General features: G+C 44.1%; 1 protein-coding gene across 2 annotated transcripts in view; it reads left to right on the top strand.

Moving 5' to 3' along the window:
- Nucleotides 1-9,160, top strand: part of CUX2 (cut like homeobox 2) — a 1,287,506-nt gene extending 1,278,346 nt beyond the window's left edge. For both annotated transcript variants that reach the window (XM_069619531.1, XM_069619530.1), the window contains one exon: nt 5,889-9,160. In XM_069619531.1, coding sequence (XP_069475632.1) covers nt 5,889-6,744 — 856 coding nt within the window. In that variant the 3' untranslated portion in view covers nt 6,745-9,160. The remainder of the gene's footprint in view (nt 1-5,888) is intronic.
- Nucleotides 9,161-19,333: the final 10,173 nt, after the last annotated feature.

Below are 19,333 nucleotides of genomic sequence, written 5' to 3'. Positions count from 1 at the left end.
CAGATGTCACACTATTGTATTGCGCACTGCTGGGCCGAGAGGCTGCTGCCTGGCTTTTGTCGACAAAATAAAGTCTGGTGTTATCCATTAATCCTGCAATCTGTCCTATGTTCTATGTTCACTGTAGTACTTTCAATGTGTGCGTTCACTGTACCTTGTGTCCCTTTTCAACTTTCTTTAAGGAATATATTAATCACGTGAAATAACCGAAGTTGAAATGCATATTGAGATGCTGGCGAGCCATGATGGTTCAGAAGGTAGCTCAGTGTGTTAAGGAGTTTTTGCTGAGATCTGTGCCAGATCACAGTTCCAAATACTGGCAAGGCAGAACCAGCCTCGCTGAGGTTGATCAACTTGTCTATATGAAATCTGGTGATAGTAACACCTATATTGCTAAACAAAAACATATGTCGCTAGTTACAAAATATAACATAGTATCAATATTGTGCATTTCTAGCACTCCCTGGGTAGCCACCCTCAACCAAGAGAATGATGCCTTAGTCAGACTAGGTAATTAGGTACCAAATTCAAGACAGTCGAACGAACGTGATGAGAGTCACATCCTGGCCTTGCCACCTGGGGATGCTGTGATCCAAGCCCGATAATCTTTTCTCACTGTTTACTACTGCCCTGCGTTTGGTGAAAAGGTTTGCCTTCTCACACTCTGGTGGCATTTTCTAGTTAGTCCATTGCCTGCTCCTTCTTTTCATGTAGGCCATTTGAGTGGAAGGGATTCTAGAGGGGAGCAAGCCGACCAAATGTCACAGGCCTCAAGGAAGCTTATTTTCAGGTCAGCTTTATTGGCCCAACGGTCTCCCTTTTTTTCACCAATTACTTGCAGACGTCCGTTGATGACGGAGAAAATAAAACGACAATAATTCTCCATTTGAAATATGTTTCTCTAACTATTTACTTTTTAAATATTGTTTTGTTGTTTCATCATGATTTCTGTACTTTTCAAATCAGGTATATCCTTTCTCATGAATAGCAAACATTCAAAAATAATTGCACCTGGCTGTACAACAAGAAATGTGAAACATGGTGGAGAAGTGCTGAAATAGCAGGATGGTCTCAAATCCTACCTTCAACACTTAACCAGAATGTGTGCTCCTGGGTAACTCATGTAATCTTATAGGGCTTTATTACAAGTGTGGAAGTAGTGGTAAAACATCTGGTATTTTAGGATAGCAGATGTTTTTAGCACTGCCAAATTCCAAGTTCCACATGTGGAAACCTCCACACTAACCTCCACATAAAAGCATTAGCTCATTTAGTAAAGGGTATGCAATCCCCATGGCTCCCAATAGACTCTAAAATACAGAATAACGGAAGGGTCCGAATGACTATCGCCACACTCACAATCAGGTCCCATAATTATTCACCTGCCAAAGTTGTTAATTCCTTAATATTTCAAAATTGTCGGCCAACAAAGGAATAATTATGACCATTGATAAATTGCCCCCCACAAAGCCAGTTGTGTCTTTGCACACTCATGGCAGTATCACTTGAAAACCCTGTCACTCTTCTAATGTCAGTCTACGTTAAAATATGTGCACCTTCTAGGTAACAACTAATCTGTGTTCTCTATCTATGCTATGCTATGCTATGGTATGTGTATGTTCCTCGTTACTTCCAATTAGCCTCCTGCATCTTTGCTTGAGTACTTGTACATTCAATGAAGCAACAAATATGAGCACTGTGTCTATGCTGGGGTACGTGTACCTTTTTCATACAGCTACTGACTGATCTGTGTCCCGCATCAGTGCCAGAGACTTATACCTTTTTTGTAGCTGCAGTTGTTAGAATGTGCTCTGTAATAATGCTCCAACACATGTGCCCTCAACGTGGACAGCTAATGTGCCCTTTAAAGGCCACTTATTTATTATTCTGATGACTTCAAGTGAGATCCATGCTCATTTTAATTACTGCCAGCAGGATATATCAAGCTATGGGTTGTATTTACAACAAAGGTGGTGGATCCTTCATTTATTTAGTTTGGGGTGGGGGGACTCATACTTACCTGTGCCCCGGTCCCCAAAACACTTTAAGATAGCCCTGTGCGAGACATGGTTAAATTGAAGATATAGACACCCATTTTGTCCAAGCTTCTTAAGCATGACTGCCCCACTGGTTTTGGCTCCTTAGGTGTTTGTAGATCCTGTGAACTAGTTTATCCATTTCTGAGGTGCTGGTTCTCTTAACACTTACATCTCTCTGAAAAAGCATTCATTCCTAAAAACTCTTGACCAGTCTTTCCATATCAAACCATATCCATTTATACTCTTGCTGAGCTATACTCAAGCATTTCAGAATAATGGTATACACTGTGTAGGAATAAATGTCCGATGTCATTTGTGATGCAGCCTTAAATAAAAAGATGGAAGGGGTGCTAATGGTAGAAGGAGAAGTAGAGAAATGAACACGGCACATGGCACACAGTGCACAGAGTGCTTCAGATTTTCTGTACATTGATCCTGCACCTTCGAAGAGCCACAGCAGAAAGGAAGAAATGCGTGGAATGACTTTGAGGTTTTCTCCCACATCCACCCAATGGTGAATTAGTGACATCATTTGGTATATTAAACAGAGAGAGTGAGCTCCCCTAAAATCTGCTTGTGCATTTGAAAAGTTCAGATTTAATTAGTTTATACATACACCTTGACTTTTGAAAAAATAAAATGCAGTGATCAAAGTTATTTAAGAAGTTTACAAATGAAAATGTGATGTGCATAAGGATTTCTCTTAAATTAAAATGATCGATTAGATAGTAAACCTGTAATGTGCTCATTGTGTTGCATGTTATTTACGTATTCCCAGGGAGTTACCCCATAGGCTGTGTTTGATTATGAAAGATTCAAACTTGAAGGCCAATAAAACTCAGCTCTCATACTCAAGGCATAAAATAAGCAGTGTCACATATCAATTAAATAGACACTTGTGTAGCAAAGGTAGCTATTTAAGTTACCCTGTTTAAGGAAAGTACAGCTCACCTAGTTTTCCTCTCTCCACCCTCTTTTCTTTGTTCAATGCAAGTTCAAATGGGCTAATGGGGAGAGAGTGCAGCAGTAATCATCTCCTCCACTCTTAAGTGCCAAAGTCCTGTGTGGGAGTACTAGGCAAGATTTGTTTTTCTTCAAATAATTGCAAACCAGACGTAATTGGGATCATACATTCATTAAGCTAACTATATCCTGTCTGGCAAAGACCAGTATGTGTTAGTGTTATTTATTTTTAAAAGACAGCCATGCATATCCAAGTTGTTTACATAATTACATTATTGATACTTTAAACCACTGAATTGACTTCATGTTTACAGTAAAGTTTAGGTTACTGTGGGCCTCATCACAAGTTTTATTTGCGTTACCGTCCACCCGTCCGGAGGTATTACTGCCGAATCACGGGTTGGGTGGTAAATGTTATTCCCAACTGGGTCCATTGGATGCAATGGTGAATTATCGGCGCAGGTACCGCCAGCGGTATTACCACATGGTAATTCCACCAAAAAAATCGGCATTTTTCCAGTATGTTTAACCCCAGCTCTGAGCTGGGCGTAAACACGCCATACTCATGATTGGGTAGGCCCTTAAATGGGGCTGTAACCCTGTTACCGCTGCATTTAAGGGCTACTGCCCAACTCGTGATGAGGCCCTATATCTACATATCATAGTGTTTCATTTTGTGGGAAAGACACATCATATTTATGAGTGAACATTCTTTAAAATGTACATGATCACACTACCAAATGGTTTTGATGGCAAACCTAGTTCTGTGACCTGTTGGTTGCATCCATCTGTGAAACTGGTGCTTAACCCATGAGCTGATCCCATGTTCCTTGACATTCTCTCTCATCACCCAGTTGATTTATACCATCTACCCTGAAAGTGAGATGGCCACAAACTACAAAATACCACCTAGTTTGCCCAGTTCTCTGCCTACTACACCATCCACTCTGCATAGTCTCTTATTTTCTTCCCTCTTACATAACAAATACACAAAGCTAACTAGATGTTGATGCATAGTGATAAATAGTTCCATTAAGTCTGTACATCTACAGATCGACTACACTACCATACACTGTAGTTCGCCTCCAGAGCTCACTTTACTCTTTCATTATAATTGCGTTACATAATACCACCTGTAGGAGAGAGATGGCTAAACTGTTTACAGAGCCTTCTTATCATATCCATTTATTGGTGTCAATTCATGCAGCTTTACCAATATGCTAATTCTCTCCTCTGCACCAACAAACAATAGAATGCAGCTATACCCCTCGATTAATTCGGCCTAGCTGCATACATACTTATACATCTCCATGAACACCTCAACAGTCTTTAGAACACATATTTCCCCCATGAAAAATTGGCCTAGTTGCAAACATAATCTCATACACAAGCTCCACCACCGCCAGAATGCAGCTACCCCTAGTCAAATCGGCCTTGCTGCACACATTCTACTGATCTCACACAACCACCGCACCACTCTTATTTATTTTATTTATTGGTTATTTGTTATGCACAATAAACAGCAACAATTGTGTTTCAAGGCACATCAAGACAAGGGGGTGAATAGGCATAGGAAAGAAGGTATAAAACTAAAACAAAAACGTTCTTAAAAGGTCTTCAAACATTCGGAGTGTGCAAATGCTATAGCAAGACAGCATGAGAAATGGGTGAGGAGAAGTGAAGGAAGGGGGTAGAAGGGAAGAAAAACAAAAACGTTCAGACTAGGTCGTGAGGCAATTTGGAAACTTGTAAATGATGCAATATGAACAATGAGGAGAAGGGGAGGAAGGGAAGTGCAGGAGGGGAAGAGGGTGAGAGGCACACAAAATGCAAAACAAGTTTTAAAAAGTGCAGGAACAAGTAGGTAAGCTGCATTAAGGAAAAAGCAGACATGCAGTTATTACAAGCAGGTATGAGTGACTACAGACTGGAAAGGCTTCGCCTCATGGGATGAGAGGCTACATCAGGCATGCAGACAAGCAATTAAGACTTAGCAGGTAAGAGCGACTGCAGACTGGAAAAGCCTCAACTCAAGGAATGAGGGGCTACATCAGGCATGCAGCCAGCAAATAGAACTTAGAAACGACATTGGAGTAGGTGCACAAATAGCATTACAATGCAGCTAGACACCAGGTAAACCGCTCTGGCTGCACACATTCAGAGTGCATCCAAGGACTATTTACTACCCTACTCTCTCCACTGACCCGGACTATGGTCCCAGAGGGCTTTCATCCCACAGCGCTTTGAGAACATACCAATGGTAAAAAAAAGGCGCTATACAAATGCACAATAACAAAACATAACCTTTTACATTTTACAGACACTCATCCAGAGTTTGCAAAATCTACTCACCCACTCGCATAGTCAAGGCGAGTACCATTTAGATGGGATGTTTGAAACCTTTATTAAGCATTTACTTTGTTTGCAGTAAATGTCAAATATAAGTTTCACTGTGCATGGCTGGCCTCTGTGTAGCTGCATAGTGCCAAACAAAATTGGTTTGTGGTTACAGGCACCAATTTACAGAAAGCGCATTTATATTTTGTGTCATCCGTTACCATGGGTTGAGTGCATTTCTCGTAGGTCGAGTAGGTAAACTAACTTACTCAAGTTGCTGGTCTAACAGAAGTTTAAAGAATTTGCAAGGCCTGACTCCTCTCTCTCGAATGTCTTACTTCAGCGGTACACAAAAATGCTGTATTGTTGCTCATTTTATGTGTTGGGTAAAAGTAACTTGTGGTTGCATTACAAATACTAGTACAACATTGCTAATCAAATGTGTTTGTTTGCTAATCAAGAACATTTTAATTAGCAAACTCTGCTAATCAATTGTTGAAAGGTAATTTATGCCCTGTATACTAAATATGTGTTTCTGTTCCTTTCCAGGTCACGCATGCGCAGAGAAATGTTAGTGGAAGGACTTCAAGACAATGATACTGACCAGGATTTAAACAGCTGTGATGGTTTCATGTCAGCGAATGACTCTCAGAGAGAGCCCAATCCTTGCAGCCCTGATTCTGACTCAGAAGACAGAAAGCCTGGTTCTAATATCGTAGAGCACTCCATGCAAAGGGCTCATTTTACCCCTCGTATGACAGAAGAGGCTGATCTGGTCAAAATTAAAGAGGAGAAAATGGAAAATGCTGAGGAAGTTGGCTGCTACAAACATTGTGATTCGTGCAGTGTGGATGGAGACATGGACAATGTTTCCACTTCTGCCCATCCAAGTGATTTTAAGGAAGAGCAGCGAGATGAAGCACGTAATGAAGATTTACAAAAGACCACTCGAAATGTTACAACTCTCACGAGAAGAAATACGTTGCATAATAAATTTCCCATGTCTGGAATCCCTGACTGCACATCTCTAAACGCGCGCCGGGAGAGCAAAGCTGTGGAAAGGCTGCACACTGATCCAATTAGCTTCAAGTCAGTGTCGGAGTCCTCTCGTTGCAGCTTGGAGGTTTCTCTGAACTCGCCTTCAGCAGCATCCTCTCCTGGCCTCATGATGTCTGTCTCCCCAATCCCGTCCTCCTCTGCTCCCATCTCTCCCTCATTGCCGAACGCTATCTCCGTAAAAGCTCAGAGCTCAAGTCCCTCGATGGAGGTGGGATCTTCACACCCTACCATAAAGCATACTTCAAATAGCCAGAGGAGGCATGAGAAGATGGCCAATTTGAACAACATAATCCACAGGCTGGAGAGAGCTGCCAATAAGGAGGAATCCTTAGAATGGGAGTTCTGAACGCTAACTTTTAAAAACTGTTCTAAGTAACTCTCTCCATTTGTTACTATTCTATCCTCATGGAACCACCCAGTCTAACTAGGAACTCAACGCAAATAATGTGACTTATTTCATTGAGTGAAAAGTTCCAAGAGTGCGTAGTGAGGATGTTGCCTATCTCCTCTAGACTCTTGCCACTCGGATGGAGTATGAACACTGATCTATGTTTTAAAGCTGAAACCTGGAACACTTTTAGAAGAAGAATATTTATAGACCTCTTTTAGATATTTTAATACAACGGAGTTTATTAACAGCTTAAGCTGCTTTGATAATAAAGATAGATATAAAATGATTACAATGTAGCAGTTGTGTCATTAAATGTACACTGAAGTCCTGTAGTTTGCCACTGGATGAGATTAAGAGGCAATTGTTCGAAGCCATCAAGAAGCACTATGAGACTTGACCAAATTTAGTACCTTTTCAATCGCGGTTTTTCCACATTCGTCTGCAAGACAGTTCATCACTATAACCCTCCAGCGAGACTGTGCTATAGTCCGAACAAGACTCTAAAAATTGAAACGTTGACGCCAATCGAGTCTGTATTTCGTTCTCGTGGTATGTTCAGAAACATTTGTATCACAGAGTGTCATGTACAATTGTATATGTTGTAGAAATGTCTGCAATAGCCTTTCTGAACAAATGTAGCATGGTACAAAATGCACCCCATGTCCCTAGTTAGCGACAAACCCTACAATAGTAGTTTTTGACGACATCAATTTCCATTCAATTGAAGCTAAAAATGCCTTTATTTAAAATGTCAAGACTTGAAATGTTGAAGTGGAAGATTCAGAACATATGTGATATGTTCACAGTCACAATTGAAAGAAGGACTTGCATCTAAATCAGATAATGCAAGATGTCATTTGTGAGTTTTTTCTGCTCTTTTGAGTGAGAACAATTTGGCAAAAAAAAGTGCATAGTAGTGTTTATTTAGTCTTTTTGGGAAAATGTGACTGTAGTTGAGTTTGCCTGAGTGTATGAGATGGCACACACAATATACTGAACCTTCAGAGAGATTCAATATGTTTAGTTTTGTTTTGGTCGGGAATGCATAAACTCTAATGGAGATCTAAACATGTTTTAGGGAAAAGATTTTGGGGCATATACTACTCAGTGGATAAATAGGCAAGATAGACAAAACACGTGGCCGTAGCTTACATTTTCAGGCTGTCTTTCAAAGTTGTATCCATTTGCAAAGGCCTCAGTTGACCCCTTTGAGAATGCAGTAGTTCACCACAACCGCCAGATAATGGAGGTGGCCTTTCTTGATTTGGGACCATGGTGCATATGTCTAGGTAGCTGTGGCCAGTAGGATTATTCTATAATGAAAAAAGGCACTGCAACGAAAAATCACAACCTGCGGGAAATCACTGTGACTTCATCAGAACTTCAATTGTCGATTAGAAAGGTGTTCGCTGACCAATCAGCCAACATGCCCCTTAGCTTGCCTAACACTTGTTTGCCCCATTATCAAACGTAAGGTCACAGGTATCCCTTTCTACCTAGCAGAAATCGGAATTCTGATGAACAGTATGTTACATGTGGGGTTTTCTGCTCCTCATTACCCTCAAAACTCGCGAAGTGTCATTTGCATTTATGGACAGCTTTTGCTGGAACCAAATGGCAAAGTGGGGTGATCGGTCCTTGTATTTCCTCTTGGCCGTCTTCTTTGCATGGCGCTTATTGACACTATGGATTTTAGTTGCTGCCTGCATAATTGATCTACACTTTGAAGGGCTTAAAACAGCCTGTATAAGCCTGTGCTTACGGGTGGCAAACATTTCCGTGGTTGGGCAATACCACCTGTGCAGAATTAATCATACAACCACATTCAAAACAAATCTTCAAATTAAACTATAAGATTTCTTTTAAGGAAAAAAAATCAGCAACTCTGTGACCTACCCTACACCCCTGGCCCTAGGCTACACATTTAAAAGTTTTGCCCTGTGTACATTTTTATCAAAATAGAACATATTTTTATATTTTGAAAACATGAAATGATAATAAATTGTACAACTAAAGCATTTGGCCCTACGCAAACATGAGTATCTCACCCTCCGCCATGCTCACTCCTAACAAACACGTTTCATGGAAATACTTGCAGTGTTAAAAGCCACAGCATTACAATGTAGGCATACTGTTGTGATACCTTTTCTTGTTTGTGTGCTGGGTTGAGCTTTAGCGTGGCAGGATTTGAATCAGCACTTAGCCTCTCAAACACAGCAATCCAGCTGCACAAAAGCGAGCAGATGTTTGGGTTTTGTTGGTCGGCTCATGTACTGTATTCGGTTTCTCTAAGAAATTGAAGAAATGTTGTTAAAAAAAATAAAGCAACACGTTCTGTAAAGAGCCACTAAATACAGAATTGTATAATTAATTTGTGCTTTTGTGTTTTCATTGGGAGTAATATTAATCCTCATTTGCGCAAGTTACATTGTGTCCTTCTATGGCATTCCTAAATATATCCTTTTGTATTTTCGGGGTGCTCAGGTGCAGCTTCTGTGCCTGGAATGGATGGGGGTGGGGTCTCAACCAGCTGCACGGGACACTCAATAAAAAGGCAACGCAGTTGGTTTAATCTGGCGTGTAACGTTTAGCATGTTTTCAGAAGGTCTATAATGGTAAACATTTTATGAACTGTTCAATTTTCTACATACCCAACTTTCCATTTACCCAATTTCCCAAAATCTGAGCAGAAAAGGGTGCCAATATTTAGGTGGTTCAAAACGGTAGAGAAAAAGAATCTGCGAGCAAATGAGACCTGGGTGTGTTTCGAGTGTGCTTTTTTAGGGCTCCATGAGAGTTCAAATACAAAACGTAAATGGTCGTCTTGAGAAAATTGACCGGAGCAAATGTATTTATTTATTTATATTTATATAGCGCGCAAGTAGCCCAGGGGCATTGAGGCGCTGTTACTTGCAATAACTTGGTTACAGGGTACACGCATGATAGCGGTTGTTGACACATTATGAATACTACAAAACTTCATACTGTTGTTACAGATATTGCATTTGGTCATATATTACAACTTATATGATAGGTATTCGTGCTGGTGTGTCGGGCCTTATGTGAAGAGGGTAGTTTTCAGAGTTTTGCGGAAGGTGGTGAGGGGGGCCTCCCCTCGGATAGTGGGAGGTAGGGCATTCCAGTGAGTGGGTGCGAGATAAGGGAAGCTGGATCCGCCCGCTCTGACTCTTTTTACTAGTGGCACAGAGAGCATGTTGGTATATGGTGATCTGGTTGGCCTGGTAGTGGAGACGGGGTGTATCCTTTGTGAGAGGTAGGCAGGAGCAGTGAGGTGAATGCACTTGTGGGTCAGTGTCAGGGCTTTGAATACGATAATTTCCTTTATTGGGAGCCAGTGGGCTAGTTTTCTGGCCTCAGAAATGTGTTCTCTTTTAGCAATGCCTTGGGCTGCCCGGAGAGCGTTGTTCTGTATTACTTGTAGTCTCTCTACGTTTTTATTGGATATTCCTAGAAAGAGTACGTTGCAGTAGTCTAGCCTAGAGCCGGTGATGGCTCTGGCTATATTGGTGCAGTTCTCTTTGGAGAGAAAGGGTCTGACAGCGTTGATAAGTTTGGCATGATGTGCAGCTGCTGAGGCTATTGCGTTGACTTGTCTATCCATGGATAGGCTGGAATCCAGGTAGACTCCCAGAGTTTTGACAGAATCTGAGACAGGAATTTTGATGGAGTCAATGGTGAAGTGACTGAATTGGGCATCTAGATTTTTTAGTGTGTCGGGAGAACCTACCAGGAGGAGTTCCGTCTTGTCAGAGTTGAGGCATAGTCCGATGTCTGCCATCCAGGCTTGGATGGTGTTGTAGAGGTTGTTCAGGGTCAGGGATCGGTGTCATAGTTACCTGTGAGGGTAAGGAGGATCTGAGTGTCGTCGGTGTAGTTAGTGTAGGAGATGCCCATAGCGTTGAGGATGAGGAAGAGGGGTCATGTAAAGATGTTGTATAGAGTGGGGGAGAGGCAGGAACCTTGGGGCACACCACAGAGTATGATGGTTGGTGATGCGGCGGCTATGTCAGAGAATACTTGCATGGTTCTGTCTTGTAGGAAGGAGGTGATCCATGCTGTGGCCTCTGGGGAGAATTTGGCAATGGAGGAAAGGTGGTGGCATAGGATGCCATGATCAACGAGGTCGAAGGCCGCGGATAGGTCAAGGAGTAGGAGAAGTGCTGGTTTACCCATGTCTCTAGCATCGTCCATCTGGTTTTTCAGGTCAAGTAGGGCAGTTTCGGTCCTGTGTCTGGGGCGGAAACCGGATTGGCGGAGTCCAAGGAGTTTGTTCTCTTCAATGAAGTGCTGAACCTGCAGGTAGGCTGCTTTGTCCAATATTTTGAGGAGGAAAGGGGCAGTGGTGTTGGGTCTGTAGTTGTTAGGGGAGGTGAGATCGAGAGTTGGCTTTTTTAGAAGAGGGCGTACCCAAGCTTCCTTGAGGGAGGCGGGGACTTTTCCTGTGGTAAAGGAGGCATTAACAAAGGCTGGTAGGAAAGGAGCTAGCGCTTCCGTGCAGTCTTTGATAATGGAGGCTGGGCATGCATCACCTTTGCAGTTAGAGGGTTTGATGTTCCTCATTATGTTGATGATGTCTTTTTCCTGAATGGGTTTGAAGGAGAAGGGTTGGGAGGGATCTGGGGCAGATGGTGGGACAGGGATATGCTTATTGGGTAGGGCTTGTTTAGTGGCTAGTATTTTGTTTTTGAGGAGGCTTAATTTGGTTTGCATGGCCGTTTGTATTTCATCACACCAGTCTTTGTCTTTGGTGAAGTTCTGGGAGGTGGGGGTGGGTGTCTCGAGCTCCCTAAAGATTGTGAAGATTTCTTTTGTGCTAGATTGGGCTTCCGAGATTCTGGATTCAAAAGATTTTGCTTTTGCTTGGGTGATTGCCTTTTTGTATTTGGTGGTTAGGGCTTTAAAGATCATCTTATCTTTGTCAGAGTGGGACGTTTGCCACTGTGTGAGTGCCGGTTTTTTCTCATTGCGGAGTGTGAGGAGGTCAGGGGTGAACCAGGATTTGGAGTGGGTAGTGGGTTTGGATTTGCGAGGTTTGAGAGGGGCAATGGAGTTGATAGCTGCTTTGATGGCAGCATCATAGGTTGTTGCGAGTGTTTCAGGGTCTGAGGAAAAAGGTGGTCTGAAGGCTGGACCTTTGAGGAAGGGCAGTAGCCTTTCCTTAGTGAGCAGGCGGGAGCTTCTGGCGAGGCAGGGTGGGAGCGGTTGAGGTGAGGGGGCAGAAGGGGAGCTAGTGGTGAGGATGCTAAAGGTGATGATGTGGTGGTCAGACCATGGGGTGGGGGTGTTTCCTGTGATGACGAGTGGGCAGTTGTGCTGTGCGATCCAGTTGAGCGTTCTGCCCTGGGTGTGGGTTGGGCTAAGGATGGTGTTCTTGTAGCCTAGAGCCTTAAGGGCTGAGTCAAGGGCTTTGGCTGCTACATCCTTACTATCCAGGAGCCCTAGGTTGACATCCCCAAGGAGAATGGCTTTAGACAGTTTTTTGGGTATCAGGTAATATTATCCCCATATATATGGTCGCCGTAAATAATATCGCCGGGAAAAGGTCGTGGCGATATTATATGGGTGACCATATATATGGGGACAGGGGCAAAAGAAATAAAAAAAAATGTAAAAAACAAATAAAACTGGGGGTTGCGGGGGTGTCCCCCGCATGTTCCATGCAATAATAATAAGGTTGTCAGAGAGGAGGTGGATGAGAGAGGCTTGGAAGTCTCCTGTTGGGCCTGGAGGTCGGTAGACAGTGTGCACAGTAATGGTGCAGTGGGGAGAGAGGGTTATTTTGACTTGGAGGTAGTCGCTGTTGTTGTTCAGGGATTTTTCTACCTTCCTGATTGAGAGGAAGTCTCTAGCAATAATTGCTACCCCTCCACCTTTGGAGAGGCGATCTTGTCTAGTGATGGAATAGCCAGGGGGTAGGGCGAGGGAAAGTGCCGGGCCGGAGGCCTCATGTAGCCATGTTTCTGAGATCATGAGTAAATCTAGGTCATGGGAGGTAGGAGGTGGTGGATGTCTAGCGCGTGGGCATTGATGGACCTAGCATTAATCATAGCGCATTTCAGGTGGGGTTCAATAGTGGCTGGGGGTTTCACGAGAAGAGAGGGTGAGGTGGAGGGGGTGGTTGTGCTTTGGGTGTTTGGGGTGTTTGGGGAGTTGCACATCACAGATTTTACACTGGGAGGCTCATTTTCAGTGGTGGTGGACACATGTGGAATAGCATTTGGCACAATAGCATTCAAAATGGTGGTAGAAGATTTGCACATCACAGATTTTACACTGGGGGGCTCATTTTCAGTGGTGGTGGACACATGTGGAATAGCTTTTGGCACAGTAGCATTCAAAATGGTGGTAGAAGATTTGCACATCACACATTTTACACTGGGGGCTCATTTTCAGTGGTGGTGGACACATGTGGAATAGCATTTGGCACAGTAGCATTCAAAACGGTGATAGAAGATTTGCACATCACAGATTTTACACTGGGGAGCTCATTTTCAGTGGTGGTGGATACATGTGGAATAGCATTTGGCACAGTAGCATTCAAAATGGTGGTAGAAGATTTGCACATCACAGATTTTACACTGGGGGGCTCATTTTCAGTGGTGGTGGACACATGTGGAATAGCATTTGGCACAGTAGCATTCAAAATGGTGGTAGAAGATTTGCACATCACAGATTTTACACTGGGGGGCTCATTTTCAGTGGTGGTGGACACATGTGGAATAGCATTTGGTATGGAGGCAGTACAATAGTATGAGGGGTTAAGTACTTTGTAGGCCGCTGTATTGGTAGTACTTGTAGTGGATGCGGGCTTTGATGTTGAGCGGAGGAGCCTGGCCTTATTGGCAAATAGGGAGGGTTGTATAGTACGAGAGCATAGCCGGGCATTACGGGTGCTCGTGGGGATGGGCTGTGAGCTGATGGCGGCTTGCAAAGTACGGGCGCGTAACCTGAGACGCCTTGAGGTGGAGCATGGCTTTGGGAGAAGCTTGCAAGAGTAGTGCTTCTTACCTTCTAAGTGCGGCATAGGTTTTGGGCAAACGGCAGACGAGCAGCGAAGAGCTGCAAAGAGCACAGGAGGCCTTTTCTCCTGGCCTTCTCTCGGCTTCACCTCTCGGCCCTCTCTCCCTCCATTTAAAGCAGGAGGTGCGGGCAGGCGAACACAGCGAATGGGAACCTGGGCCTACGGCGGTGAACTGCGCGGCACCAGTTGTTGTGGATGCCTCCATGACATCGGCATCCATTTTGGGGCTTCTCCGGACTGCATACGCGGCGGGATTTCCTTGGAACACACGGTTGTACCGAACGAAAAGCAAACAGCTGATGCAGCTTCCAGCTGGTGTGGCTGAAGACGTGCTCGCAGCGGAGCTGCAAAGAGCACAGGAGGCCTTTTCTCCTGGCCTTATCTCGTCGGCTTCGCCTCTCGGCCCTCTCCCCCTCCATTTAAAGCAGGAGGGGCGGGCAGGCGGACACAGCGAATGGGAACCTGGGCCTGCGGCGGTGAACTGCGCGGCACCAGTTGTTGTTGTGGATGCCTCCATGACAACGGCATCCATTTTGGGGCTTCTCCGGACTGCATACTGGGATTTCCTTGGAATACACGGTTGTTCCGAACGAAAAGCAAACAGCTGATGCAGCTTCCAGCTGGCGTGGCTGAAGACGTGCTCGCAGCGGAGCTGCAAAGAGCACAGGAGGCGTTTTCTCCTGGCCTTCTCTCGTCGGCTTGCAAAGTCTGAATCTCCAGATATTTTTGAGAATGCAAAAGTTTACAAAGATTTGCACTGTGTTGGAAAGTGTGTGCAAGGTGTTCCATGCAGTCTGGGAAATCTATCAAAACTTAATGACCCAGAAGCCACACACATCTGCTAATTACATGTGCCAAGTAGGGACAGCCGCATTCCATTTTCACTCTAGAAGGGACCCTGTGTGTGAAAGTTCTATTAGTGATGATTGGAAATGGGACAAAAGCTACCCAGGGGGCAGGAGAGGCCCCCAGTCTGTGATGCTAATCCCATAGGTGGTATGCAGGGATGACCAGACCCTCTCCCCATTCCCTATCTAATGAATGAGACAATGTTTCCCATATAATGGGGAAGGAAACACAGTTGGATAGTAATGAGAGATTCAAGCACCCAGGGAACACGGATGAAAGCCGCGATCGGATTCACGAGCTGCCCCAAAAGAATCAGGTTGTACGTGCAGCTGTCAATTCAGCCAGCAAATATGTATAAGAGTGTTACCAAGCCTCAGCTCCACGCACAGGTAGGAGGGACTTACAAATCGATCCTGGGGAGATGAAAGAAATCACACTTGGGAAGCACAATGGTATGGTCAAACGCCGCCACGACTGGGGGCTAGACATCAGAATGGAGGGCCCCCTATTTAAGCGTTGACCTGCAGGACCACTGGGGGAGTAAAATCCTAGTGGTGCACTGAGGACATGGGTTGGGATAGAGCATTTAAACAATCACATTGCAGAACAAAATTGGTACACCAGGTGGCAAGTTCGGATTGTCTTGGTTCAACAGGAGCGGACACTGGCCTCACAGACCCTCCAGAATTTCCAGGATGCATCAACCAAACTAACCTGCAACACCCAGAAGGGAAAGGTGATTGGGCCAAAATAATAAACTCAGACACTCCGATGATGTGGAGAGATCTGTAGATATAAATCAAAAGGAAGATGGTGAATACAGTTCCTTGCTATTTCCCAACATTCACTCTGTGCCCTGTTTTCTCTCATGACTGAAACACCTCCTCAAACAGCCATGCAGACTCAATCCCCTTGTAAATCATAGTATCTACTGCCTTAACCTGGCCCTATTCTATTATTCTCTATTTACATTTTAACTGTTCTCCTTTGGATTCTACCAGCCTTTTACATTCATCTTTTTCTCTGCCAAATCTTTCTTTATTGTTCTTTTTCTGTAAATCTTCAAACCTTTAGTATTTAATCCAAATAATAACTGTAGCTGATTTTGGCTTTAAGTGCACTCCTTGCAAAGCACTTGTGGAGTTCTTTATTTCAGCATGAGTCCAAACCTGTCATTCGCTGTTCCTTTAAACAGACTCTTTCTTCTATGTACATGCGTGGATCTTGCGAGCCTCTACGATGCCCACTGAGTCCCAGGCCCGCTTCAGAGATGCTTGTGTGCCGGGAAATTCCGTCCACTCTGTAAGATTTTGTGTTTCCACTATGACTCGTGTTTCTCTCCTTTTCCAGAGAGAATTGGCCTCGAATGTTCAGTTAATTTTTTTAACGGAGGGCTTGATGCAAATCTCATTCCTCAGAATTAAATTATTTTGCTGGTCAGGATACTGCTGCCTTGGCATAGTTTTACAGAGACAAAGCCTGCTGCTCCCATTGGGGAGGAAGGGCTTTCATCAGATGGGTGAGAAAGCATCACCTCCAGTGGAGCAGTCAACAGCAGGTCATGTCACAAGACAAGGCAAGCCCTCCTTCCTAGCCCGCCATGGGGATGGGCTCTCAAGAGTTCATGGGATATGATATGGTAGGGATCTGCTGCCCAATCCATGCTTGTTCAAGCATCCTAGAGCCGGTGGGAAATAGTCACACGCAGTATTCCAAACACCCACCCCTGCCACCGCCCTGTTACCCTGCTTGTAAATGCTCTATTTACAAAGTGATACCTGACAGAGCACACACACTCTGCGCCATATGTAGTGAACCCGAACAACGGGTCCTTTAAGACGAGGTAACAGTATCTGAGATGAATGGGGATACAGATCTTACTCAAACATCAAAAATCAAACCGACTCAAGAAGTTGGCAATAGGTAAAGCTGTTTTAATAACATGTCTTTAAAACTGGGAGTACAACAGCATTAACGGACGCCGCACAGACTTATCTCAGACATAATTTATAAAAAACATTGCCTTTATACTAAATATTCATCATGAGTGACGTCAGGATACGTGGCAAAATAAGAAAACCTACTCTCGATTATACTTGGTCAATAGGGAACATCTACATATACTTTGTATGGGCTACAGGGACGTGTTTGGATCTCTAAGGTCAGGTGTGCAACTAAGCCCAACCCAAGTGCAAGTCCTCTTCCGTGTCACGAAAATATACGACATACTATTGGCTTATCAAACTATAGGGCTCCTTAATAAGTGGCCCTCTATAATTGGTTGGCACACTTGTACCCTTATTGCAGTTTCCACACGCTAGCAGCACGCAACTGGGACTCCAGGTGCTGGGGGGTTTGGCCTGGTCATGCCTCCCCACCCAATTAACCCAACATCCATCATCACTCCTGTGGTCTGCCATTCAATTAAACCCTTTCAACTCAGCCTTGCAGAGGCTCACTGCGCCTGGGAATAAAAGGGAGTGAAGCATGGTCTTAACTTCTGGTCTCGGTGCAGCTCGACCCAAAGTCTATTCTCATCCAATTATGTTACTGGAGACCACATTTTCGAGCTCTTTGTTGGATTTTAATACCATTAAATGAAGAAATCTTTGCACCCTCGATGGTTTTCATTACACCTCAAACAGGAGCTGAGCTTGCTTCTCACATTTTTGTATCTTCTCGAGTACATGACAAGGCTCTCGGCAGCCCCGACTCTTGACACTGGGCCAAACGAGCCTTTCTCGAATCTTCCTTCACCGGCAGCTATTATTCTGATGCGCCACACTTACAATTCTTCCATTCAGGGGGGCCAAGTTTGCTAAAGTGCGTTGTGGAAAATCCAAATTCTATATATTCCTATGTGTAGACATCAGCGCATCACTGCAATCTATTCACTACATAGCCAGCCTTATGATTACGTTGTCTACTTGCGTTACTGAGTCTGCACAGTTGTAAAATGGTTTTGCATTTTCTTCGGTTCCTCTCCGCACATGCAATATTCATCTCAGGGGCGAAAGATACATACTTCCTTACTTCGCCATCAGGTTCTATGGGGTCTATATCCTTACTTCATTTATATCTCTTCTGTGTGCGTCACCTCTACTTCATCTGACGTCACCAGTTCATTCTTTCATTCATTTTCACACTTCTTCCGGAACTTCCTTCAGAAGATCATCATTTCTTCGTGGATACATATCGGGTTTTTTCAATGGATACCTTGTTTCATGGATTTTTTGCTGTATTGGCACTCTTACTGCTATTCCACATGCCGCAATCTCTGGCTGCCAAAATATAGGCAGAATAGGGGCAGAACTTCTGGTAGAGGTACTTGGCTCCTCCTCTACAGAAGTCACTTATGATAGATGAGATGAATCCACTGCGCTGTATCAATTCACTAGACAACGACCTAACTAGTTTGCATTTGCCATCTTGAAGGATTACCGGAAGACCCTAATCTGTGGATGTTATGGCCAGTCACGTGTGCACAGCATGACATGGCACAGCACTGGAAGCCCTGAATTGAGCATTGGACAGAAGACCGTTTATGTTACAATTGATGCTTGTATTTGAGATGTTAAGAATTGTATTAGTCTTTTATTTGCAACTGCCATGCAATATTCTGTGTATGCATATGTGGGTTTTGAGTGTGTTAGAGCATGTAATGTTGTATGTCGTTGGCCTGCCGTTACTCGTACGTTTTTAATGGCACATGGTCAAGTGTTTCAATATTTTTCTAAGTCCTCATCGTTGGATTTTGTCTCCAAAGCGTGCAATTTATGGCTGTAAGTGTCATTTGTGACATACCATTTTTTTGGTTGTCATTTTTGTGTGTGGGGGGGTGGGCTCCAACGATGCTTCCAGCCTGCGGTGCAATCTGATGTAAAACCGGCCCAGTGAGAAGGCTAATGAAGGAGGTGGATAAAGACAGGGAGTACCAGTGTGAGTCATCAATATTGGGCAAGTCAAGAGGGACAACCAGAGACAAAGGGTATAAGGAGTTTAACGCTGAGTCAAGTCAACATTTCCGGGGAGCAGTCTTGGTAACAGGGCTGCAGAAATTGAGAGACATTTGAACCTGGTACCAAAGACTGGCATAGGCTGGATCATAGATGAAGTAAGATCAGACTTAGGCTTGCTGGGAATCCTAACTTCGGACCCTAATCAAAATCACCATGGCAGCAGAGAAATCTGAAGGACAGAAGTGAAGTAACAGGGATGTGACTGCAGCTCTGATCTAGCCAAAATATAAACTTAGTAAAACTCTTGCGGAGACATAAACCTGTATCAAGTCTCACATATCCCCATGGACCCTAAATGAAACTTGCTCCTGAGGAACCTTATCTGAGGAAAGAACTTAAGAAACTCGGGCCAGAAGGGCTCTTGAGAAACCTGTGCCTATGGCCAGCTCTGCTGAGACCAGAGTCTGTGGTGGTCCTCAGATTGGCAGGTCCGACACCCAGCATGGGCAGTTGAGACATTGGGCCTCATTACGAGGCTGGCGGTAGCTGTGCCTGCAATACAGGCACGGCTGCCGCTGGTATTCATATTTTTCCGGCGCCCAGAAATGGGCATTTACTGGGTTATTACGCCCCCCTGCCGGACCCGGTATTTGTCCATTCCTGGGCGTCGGAAATAATTCTTACACATTCCCAT

Source organism: Ambystoma mexicanum, chromosome 10, assembly GCF_040938575.1.
Source record: "Ambystoma mexicanum isolate Mex_15411 chromosome 10, UKY_AmexF1_1, whole genome shotgun sequence".
NCBI classification, from domain to species: Eukaryota; Metazoa; Chordata; class Amphibia; order Caudata; family Ambystomatidae; genus Ambystoma; species Ambystoma mexicanum.
This window is presented reverse-complemented; position numbering and strand designations above follow the sequence as displayed.